Here is a 10,956-nt window from a genome sequence, read left to right as displayed (position 1 = left end):
ATTAAAATCGAATATTATTGCAACTTTGCACCTGTAGTAAATAAATAAACCGGATGAAATCAGATCACATTGTTGTTGCCTTCGTAGACAACTTTAGTTAGGCGACTACAGTTGGTGCTTCATAAAGACTAATGAAAATGATTTACAAAAGGGACGTGATGTGTCACTACTAATTACGAATTTATGTTTAAATTCATTTTGTTACATTAATACTACAATTTCCACGTTGAAAGCCAAGTTTCCATAGAGCGAAAGTAATTTAATTTTCCGCAAGATTTTCGTCGAAATTTACTTATATATTGATTTTATACCTCGAAGTGCTTCCAGATATTTGTTGTTGATGGCATGACGTAACAATAATTAGCAACTAGTGCAGACTATGTATGCAAAACACAATGCTGGCTTGAACTATGTAAGGTTTCGTTTCCATGTAATTCTGTGTGTACAAATATTGAGACATTAATTCCGTCAAATTTTCCTATAGAAATCGAAAACCAGTAAATTTTAAAAATAAATTTTCTGCTGAATTTCATAAGACGTATTTTCCCGAGAACGTACTGAAGACATGATGCAACATTACTTAATGTGTATACCGTCGAATCAACGCACATAACAAAATATTAGTATTAAGATCCAGATATGACTTGTTACAACATCATCATACACACCAAGTCTTCGCGCAAAAGTCTTGACGGTGCGATGGAAAAGAAATAAAATGGAATTGACTTTACGAAAAGACTTCAGTTAATAAATTGTTGTCTGATAGGTCATAACAGTCACAATCACTTAAAGTGTGCCTGTTTAGTTCAGTACCGGTGCTGTGTACAAATAATTTTAAATCCCACAAAACAAGGTACGTGTACATTCAATAAGAAATTCATCGAAGACGAATAAAACAAACACACATATACACCTTGCTGTGCGCTTTGGTAGGGTTTTTGTTTCGGGTTATGGTCATTTCTTATAAATTATTTATCAGTTGAGTTTGTAGTTCGGTGTTGTTTGGAAACAACTGTGTGCAAGGTAAAACATTTGTGATGAGCTGATATCGGTTATGTTTTCTTGTGTTTATACTCGTTTACTCATCGGTATGACGAAAAAGTTTGTTGACCAAACTGAAAAGAAAAAAGTCACAGAGAAGATATGAGGGTGGAAAAGGATAATTACGGTTGTTTCACAAATAATATGGTCAAGTCAAACTCAACCAACGAAAATATGATGTAACCAGAATTATGTGTTGTGACTGTTAAACTCACAAAAAAGTGAATCAAATTAAGTTTGTGAAATGTTTGTGGGTCTTCATTTATTGCGTATACAATTCATTTGGTCGTCCTTTATGGCCTGTAAAAGAGCAGACACACGAGACCAAACGGCAGCAACATATTTTATACAATTTTGTAGCACATCTTTTATTCAATGATGATTGTTTATTGGTTTAAAAAGAAGTTAAACTTTGTTCAATTTCTTTCTTTTTCAATTTTTATTTTTCGACGCATTTTACAATTGAACGTATATAAGCAGATCTCACTTCATCCTCCCTCTTTAAGACATTTAAACGATAATTAAAACATTAAGAAGTTAGTCGCCAGCGTTACGTCACATGTACATATTAAAATGGAAACCCGTTTTTCATATACTTTCGTTTATACAATAAAATTTGTGACTGGTATTATAAGTCAAACTGTGTGTGCGAAATTGTTATGATTAGCACTATGTCTTAGAGTTTTTTTCGGTCTGCTTGTGCATACATATATGAGACTGTAATTTTCCTTAGTTTAGACAAAACAATTCAAATTTGAATTGGTTCCGCTTTATTCAAGTGCCTTAGCAATGGGAATTCTGCGGAAAACTCTGACAAACATAAGTTTTTCAACTCATAGTATGAATCTCATACACAGCATTATGGAAAATGGCTTATTTAATTACACAAATTTATTGTTGCATGAATAAAGAATGAAGACATTTATAAGCAATGCCAGCCAAATCTTGACAGATAAGTGAATGTATGAGTTAACGTTGAGCATGACAAATATATATATCATCATGCAGAGATCTTGCGGTAAAGAGTGTTTTTGATGCTGATAATTGGATTTTTGCACATCAAGTTTAAGTTTTTCTAGGATGAAAAGTTTTAGCAAGTTTGTTGTAATTTATGAAACTAATTTGATGACAAAAGTTTTTCATAAAATAAATCTAAATTTTGATGTGTAATGAATCCTTCGGCTCATTCATGTCTGGTGAATAAAGTTAGACAAATTATTGTTATACATATTTAAAGTAAAAACAACGGCCAATTAAACAATGATTACAGCCAGAGCGGCTTAGCTACTTTTTAATTAACCAGTCGACGACAGCCTTTCTTTTTAAAAATGTAAAAAATAAAATAAAAAGAAATAAAATTAATTAATAATAAAACGGGAATGAAAAGAGAAAATGAAAACCCGTACAAGAGCAGAAATAAGACGGTACTTTGCAGTTAAAATGAAAAGAAAATAAACGAAAAAAGAACCGCTTAAAACAGCACAATAAATTGACTTTACTTTATTTTCTGAAATGAAATTTTTTTCTTCTTTAATTTTATGTTTTTTATTTTTTTACAGATTATAAACATGAATTCAATTACGATAATTGTATTTACCTTATTTGTATGTGCAACTGTGGCACAGGAGTACACGAAGAAATACGATAATGTAAACATTGAAACAATTTTATCCAATGACAGAGTCATAACGAATTATATCAATTGCTTGTTGGGTAAAGGAGCTTGCACGAAAGAAGGACGTGAACTGAAGAGTAAGTAATGTTTTAAACACAAATTGAATGTAAACGTTTTGTCATGCAAATTCGGGTAGACACTTAATTTGTCGAATTTGCAGAAACTATAAGTTTTGCAGTTGTTTTCACCAATTTACCATTATTTCTAGACAATGAACATTTCTATATTCTACCATCTCATTGTATTTTCGGTAAATTTTCGCTATAATTGAATTCGGATATATGTTGGGTGCTGTCTCAAATAGCGCTTGTTAAATTTTATCCACACAGACAATGTTCTGCTTCACATAAAAAAATAGAATTTCGGCAAAATTATTCACATTACTTTTGCATTATTCAATTTGTTTGTGAAAAGCGCTTCTCTTTGCACATAAAAAAATGTGGAAAAATTTTCATGAATTTTTTTGTTTTGTTCAATATTTGGAAAAACTGCAATAGGAGAAGCTGCACAGCATATGGTTCTCTTTCAACGATATTATTTACCTGTTTGTTGGAAGTTGTTAACACAAACATTTATTTATATTTGGAAGTTGGAGAAAATTAGTTTCCAGAAATAATAACTTTAGGATATAAAGTCATGTTCAAATTATTCCTTTCCCAAAGAGAGTCTAAATTACTGAGAATTCAGATAAATCTATGAATTGATTAACAGATGGAGGAAAAATAGTAAACTTTTGAAACCAACAACAGAATAAAATCCACCACCCACTTCATTTTATGTTTGACCATTCGCTACAAAAATTGTTATTTAGCAGGAATTTATAACGCAATTATACTGCAGCTACATACAGAATTTCTAGGTAGAAGAATAATCCGATTCAATTCAATCATTTAACGCGTAAAACCTTATTTATCAAGTCTAGACGCTAATTCGTCACCTGGCGTTGTCATATTTTCGGAGTCAACAAAACATTTCAATCATTTCAAACAAATACAAAACTTAAAAACAACATTCGCTGTTTTGCAACGAGTTTTAACCAAAGTAAATTTTAGCAAAATATTTCATTTTGTAGAGCAGAGGCTCATAACTCACCAAGTAGTATACAAATGATACGTGATACGAATACGAAAATTCAAATTTCACACTTTAATCATTCGCTCAATGATGATGTGACACAGTGTGCGCCATTACATTGTTTACCAACAAATACTATTTTGAATGATGACCGGCCATATCCATTATCTAACATTACCAATAGCACCATTCTTCGTACCCGTTCGTCTGATTTATGTATGCAGACGTCAGCACGGTATAATATTAATTTGAGACTTAAAGAAGCGAAAGTTTAATTAATTTTCGGTTTCAATCTGCTTCGTATTTATTTATGGTAATCTTTAGTCCGAGTGACCTTTATTGCAATATCTTTGCTGTCTGATTACCATTTATTATACGTGGAAGCAAAAGACAAATGTCTTTTTTTAGACTCTAGTCACCTGATACTAACTTACGGCAAAATTAATGTCGAAAAAAAATTGTTGCGAAAGGAAAGAAAACAAAAACAGGTCAAACGGAAGTAAATGATTACACCATGAAATGCTTCCGATTGTAAAATGTGAATGGAAAACATAAAATATATCGAGGAAACATGACGACAGCCTGCATCAACCGTCAACTACGTCACTCTCAATTTAACTGTTCCACACATAGATTGATCAAACTCAAACTCATAAAAAATTGATGAAACCTCAACATCTTTGAAAGGTCGTCCATGTAAAATGGATTACATTGTAAACGGATATGGTTGTCACAGAGGTGTATACCGTTGTCTCAGTAAGAAGTTACAAAAGTTTACATAGGTACTTTAAGTTAAAGTTAGGTATCCTAATCCTATACACACAAAGAGCTACAAAATGCATTTTGTGTTAGAGTTTTACTAATGACTCCACTCCAATGACTTTGTGAGTGTAAGTAAAGAAACATGTCGTTCATGAAAAAGTCATTAAATTGAATGCAGCTTTGAACATCAAAGAAAGTGCCATGTATATACACACTTCAGTGTATAGTTGAACTGTGGCTTTGGTTTTTGTATTACAAAATGAAAGTGCACCCATACATTTTTGCGATTGGATATACGTGTTCTCTGCACATTGTGAAAATAATGTAAAACCAATTGGTTTCCGATTATGAAACATATTCACTGTGTGACTGTGAATATAGTCACTACATTTCAAATGAGACACGACACGAACCATACAATTTAATTACATATTTCTTTCAAACGAAAAATATTATGTTGTCGATATTAATTGCATTGGTTGTGTTGTTGTGTATTTAATATTTAATAAAGCGGTCTGCTATTTACACAGCGCTAAGTCAAATTTTCCCATTAAAATTTCGTTTTACAACAAAATTATCATTACATTAATGAGGAGGAAATGGATTTGCAAAACTTAATTACATTTTTTTTTTCTTTATTTATTTAGAGCTTCTACCTGATGCCATACAAACAGATTGCTCCAAATGTACTCCAGATCAAAAAAGAAATTCACGCAAAGTGATCACATTTATTCGAAGCCGACGGCCACAGGATTGGGCAAAACTCACAGCAAAATATGATCCAGAAGGATTATTCAACAAAAGATCATCCTTCATATAAACATAAAATACCAAACAACATCGTGTGTCCGATGAATCGATTGGACAATTCTGAAAGTATTGTAATTTAAAAATGAAACCAAGAGTTACCAAGTATTTGTAAAAATAAAATTTTAAAATTACAATAATGATTATGTTTGATTCAAAATAATGAAAGACAAAGATTAGGCACTGTAGCCTCGATAGTAGGCACTAAGAAACGGATAGTCATTTGTTGTCGACAACGACTTAAAAAAAAGAGATGAAGAGATGTTGTGTTCATTTTTTAAAGCAAAAAGCTAAAACTAATGAAGTAAAAGATTTTGTATTTAACACTAATAACAGTATGTGTAACAGATTTAATGTTTCCCCCCGGTTACGATTGATGTTTGTCAACGTGAGTGATGTTGATGTAATTTCCCCTGAAAACAGTTGTACTGGCCGAAAAAAGAACAACAAACTGCGGATAATAAAGACACAAAAAATGAGGGACACACAATACAGCTAGAATTAATGGACGAAAATATTGTTTGCAATATAGTTTCATAAATGAGTAAAATGTGGAGGAGACACCCATGTGGCAATGTGGCTGGGATATCTTAAAAACAATCGGCTTTACTATTGTAACCGCTGGCATTTTGATCACAAAAACATTTTCAACCCTAAAGGTTCAAATCCCGCATGAAAGTACAACTTATCTGCTTAAATGTTATATTATACAGTATATACATCCGTATGTATGTATATAGATATACTAAACATACGCTGATTTATCTAGCATAGCGAATAACCACTCTATGTAGGACGTATCCACGGAAGTGTTTCTATTTATCTACATGTCGTACATTCCCGTTTTATCCACATTTTTCCGCTGCCCTTATGTTGTGCATTATTTACTTATCTGTCACTGTATGTTCCCATCGTATATAGAACGCAATTCAAGCATGGCATAGACGACAGGATGGAAATGCTTCGTGAAAAGCTTAACGTCGAGTAAATCAAATCCGTTTTATATGTCGTAGAATTCATGAATATAGTACATTATTGGATGCTGTCTGTGTGTTTTAGGTGTTTAAATTACACATTTCTCTTATGATTTGACTCTTTTAGTCAGTCTATATTATACAACAATGTATACATACTTCCGCATACAAAAACGTTTTTTTTCTGTTTGCAACTCATTCGTGACCGTTCTTTTATTCGATGAACCTAATTCGTTATTCTGGTCACGTGTGAGATTACTGGACTTGGGTGAATGTTGAAAAATTAATCCGATAAGTAGGTATACATAAGTATGCTATTTTATCATACAGAGAGGGCCTGCCATTTCCGATTACTTTTTTGCCCTTTATACTTTCCATCGAAATATGTTTTTTTTTCTTTAACATTTTCGTCCATTAAAAATTAAGAATTTGCACTGAAGTTAAGGATTTGTTATTTATACAGACGAGAGAAAGAGAACCGTTATATACATACAACAATAATCTTGCCTTGAAAGAAATTTGCCAAACATAAATCTTTATTCGGGTATGATTTTCTTTTCTTTTTATTTTCGAATATTTCGGTTTTCAGCTTTGATTGTATTAATAGCCTACGAAACCAGCAGGATAATATTTATTTAACGAGATGTGTACCCTTGTGTACGTAAGCATATTTTTCCTACATTTGGCATTATGAAATGGCTTTAGGGATAATAACCCAAACAACCCAAATTAGGATATTGGAAATAATATAAAATAAAAGCTCTGAGAGAGAACGAAAACTTTTAAAGATATTTAAACTGATTCGGCTGTTATTGTGAATTTATTTGGCTTATATTCGATGTTTTCGCAGCGATACTGTAAAAAAATGACGTTTTTATGTCTGGTTAATTTTATAGAAATTGATTTTTGTAATATTAGTATTTAGTATTAATCTTTTAGAAAAGGCAGAAATATTGCCTGCAAATTGTCGAATTTGTTACTTCTTTAGTTGAATGTTTCTGGTGCAGTTTGATACGAAATCTCTTACTTCATTCGTTTCGTTTTAACATACTTCTCGCTATTAAATACACTCGCGGAATTTTGAAAGCCGACACATTTTCTGTTTCATGGTTTACTGGTTTCTTTGTGAATTTTGCATGCATTTTCATATGGAGAAATCAGAAACTCAATTAAAACACAGAAACAGAAAGTGTGTCGGTCATCAAAATTCCGTGTGTGTAACACATTAACTGGAGTTCATTCCTTATTTTTAATCCTTATCAGAAATCCTAAAGATAATTCCTAAAAATAAATCTTTGAAGATGTGGAAAATTGTTGTGACGAAACATTGTTGGCCGATAATTTTATTAGCTTCTTACTATACTCTTGTACATACTGGCAATATATACAATGTATAGGATATTAAGCAACGCACTGCAAGCATGAGGGACCGTAGTGACAGCTGTCAAATAGGTTGTATGAAATGTTTTTGCACATTTTGCTACAGTGACAGAATTTGTATGATATTATGTCATGTCAAGTTTCAGTAGTCTATTTAGAGTACCACTCATGTTTGAAGTGCGTTGTGTAAAGTCGATTTCACATCACGTAATCAATTGAAGTTAAATACAAATTTGGACTCTGGTATACTATTAAAAGTGGTGCTGCAGTCACTACTTTTATACGATTAATTCGCAAAACAATTTTTCCCTCGAAATTAGCAATGTCAAAATTTCGTAATTGTTTTCTTCAGCAAATAAGTACACGAAAAATAACTTTAAAACAACCTTAAAATATTCAGTGAAGGTGATGGAATATTTTTCTTCGTCAAATATTTAATTGGCTAACATTATGTCACCTCCAAAGCGAATTCATTTTTAATGTTTTAAAGTAGTTTACTTGTAGCAGTAACTGCATGATATGTAGGTCACTGATTCCTGAATTTCAAAGTTAAGCGAACAATTTACAATTTATTAAGATAACCTCTTTTCGGTTTCGAAAATACAACGTAAAATCAAATCGTTTAGGGATCTAATACGTTTGTATGAACTATACTAATTGCTGAACGTCAACAGACATAAAGTTTCCAGTCAATATGTGCACAACGAAATTCGCTAATTAGATGCTAATATTGCGATTCCACCTAATCGCTTATTAAATCGTATTTAATGATTTCTGGTTGTTTATAAATAGCTCGGAGACAAATGTTAAAGGTTAAATAAGAATAATATTCGAAATGCGACAATATGAATTCGAGCAAATTGTATACAAAGCGATGAGTACAACAAACTTGTCGTCAAGTTCATAAACCATGTTTCTAAATCAATAACCGCAAAGTCATTTGAAAGTATCATTCTAATGATGAATGGATCGTATTGATTGTTACGGAAATTTTTGTGGAAATAAACATTAAAATCGACCGAAATTTTAATTTACCGATCGAGTTTGAAGAACATTTCACTAAGACATTATGAGCAGATAAGAAAAGTGCCTCTAGCACCTGCAGTGCCTATAATACACAACTAGAAATACTTATTTTACGAAAATATAATTATATAATTATACCACATAGTCGGTCGACCATTCAAGTTTCAAGAATTGTGAAGTTTTGTAAAGAAACTTATGGAAATGGGATAGAACAAACTAACCTACAACATCTGAACACTAACATCCTTCGTACGTTGCATCCAATTAAAATTTTCTACTTAAAGAAATTCGTTGAAACCGATAATAATACTTGTGAATACTTGACATTGGTTTTTCAATAAAGTTGAACTTATGTTAGCGTAGATATGGTAGGTTATACAAAAGGGAGAATATAATGAGTGAGTATTACAGTAAGAAAGAATAAAATGCAATTTTCAATTACGACAATATTCACTGAAATAATACCAATAAAAGTATAAGTAAAGTCCGTCTATTTCTAGTGAAAACTTGAGAGTCCTTGTTGGAATTTAATTATTTTATTTATTAAGACAGTCAGAACTGGTTGGTTGTTTTTGTCGTCGTTATTGATTGTAAGAGGTCAATTTTAACATCTTTTTACATTACTATTTCCGTCGAGATTCTCGGGTACAATTAAGACAAAGTAGAGCTCTTCATAATGAAGCTTCCAATTTCGTTATAAAATACATAAAATAAAATCTATGCAGGTGGTGTGTAACAACTGGTTCCAGCGTAATTCCTTTTTGTTTCTTTAGAGTTATCATACCGCGGTTTGTCTTTATTTTCACATATGTGGGTTATCAGCAGAAACAATGTTTCAGAGAACTCTACTATACATCGATTCAAATGTATGGAAAGAAAACCATGTGAAATAAAAATTGTATGTAAATCAGAATACAAAAAATTCAAAAGAATAATGACACACTGAATGGGAATTTCTGAATAAAAATGTCTTCTTACACTTTCTGTGATATGTGGCGGAACGAACAGAAATGAAAATGACATGTTTTTGTGATTAAACGCGTACAAAGCTTACGGAGTAATGCTTTTGTACTTGAGTGTGAAACATTTGAATACCAGAAAATTCCGTCTACCCACCACACCTTAGAAGTTGCCAGTTCCAGGAATCTGAGAACTTTTTCTTGTACATTCATCTGTTGTAAGCTATAAGCTCCTCACACGACTGATGTTCTTTAGTTTCTATTTTTTATTCATATACAGTCGGCTGCAAATTCGAAAATCTTGCTTTGTGTAGGGTGGATGTACCCATCCTCGGACGATTAACTTTTTTTTCGACTTCAATTAAGTACTATAAAGGCTCAAGCTATTGTTTTGGAATGACTGTATTTTCCAACTGTCACAAATTTAATTAAGATTCGTTTTATTTACACTAATTAAATCATTTATTTCCGAATTATTTTTAATTAACACTTTTATTCAGCCGAACATGAAAATCCAATTGTCGGACACTTTTTTCCGATGCTCGGACACCTCTTCTTCAATGCTCGGACGCTAATTGAATTAAATAATTTCAGGGATTTTTTTCAGTAAAATAAGAAAAGTCAATTGTTAATCATTCAAATACACTAAAAATGAAGTGAAAACACTAAATTGAATAGATAAAACCGTTTAAATTACAATTTACAAAGCATTTTTGAGTCACACTATTTTGGTACCATTTTCTGTGTATTTAACATGGCATATGTTGAATTTGACACTTCATATGTTTCCCATATAGTCCGACTACCGGACACCCGAAAAATCGTAGAAATAATTGTTTATAATCGTGTTTGAGTGAAAATAATATTATTTTGAACATTAATTAATCTCAAAAACAAAGCCACTGTACAATATAAGTAATTTTCAACTAGAAAAAAGAAGTGTTTTGATCACAGCACAAACTATTTTTCAGGTAGAAAATTACACTTTTCTGTACGTGGTGCTACTGTTTCAATGATTAAAATTACACAGTATTCCTAGTGAATCCAATTTTACGATCAATCGATAGTGAAAACTACAAATTACAACTGAAGGATAGTCATCCACAATATTTTCGAGCTTGAAGTTAATTATTTTACTTTCAATGTCAAAGTGTCCGAGCATTGGGTCGTGTCCGAGGACTGGTACGCCTACCCTATAAATATGGTTTATAAAACTGATTTGAGTGATTTTGAGATTCTATTCCAGTAGCAAAAGAAA

The 10,956-nt window shown here is 31.8% G+C and overlaps 1 protein-coding gene across 2 annotated transcripts; it reads left to right on the top strand.

Annotated features, from left to right (window-relative positions):
* The first annotated feature begins 706 nt into the window (after window positions 1–706).
* LOC119081511 (ejaculatory bulb-specific protein 3-like) lies at window positions 707–5,373 on the top strand. 2 transcript variants are annotated; one of them, XM_037190520.1, is made up of 3 exons: window positions 707–853; window positions 2,601–2,793; window positions 5,200–5,373. In XM_037190520.1, the coding sequence occupies exons 2-3, from the start codon at window positions 2,610–2,612 to the stop codon at window positions 5,370–5,372; spliced, it is 357 nt and encodes a 118-aa protein (XP_037046415.1). In that variant the 5' UTR covers window positions 707–853; window positions 2,601–2,609; the 3' UTR covers window position 5,373. The 2 variants fall into 2 exon arrangements, with proteins under 2 accessions (XP_037046415.1, XP_037046416.1); XM_037190521.1 differs by having other exon boundaries at window positions 744–1,023.
* Window positions 5,374–10,956: the final 5,583 nt, after the last annotated feature.

This window comes from Bradysia coprophila, unplaced genomic scaffold (genome assembly GCF_014529535.1).
Source record: "Bradysia coprophila strain Holo2 unplaced genomic scaffold, BU_Bcop_v1 contig_358, whole genome shotgun sequence".
NCBI classification, from domain to species: domain Eukaryota; kingdom Metazoa; phylum Arthropoda; class Insecta; order Diptera; family Sciaridae; genus Bradysia; species Bradysia coprophila.
This window is presented reverse-complemented; position numbering and strand designations above follow the sequence as displayed.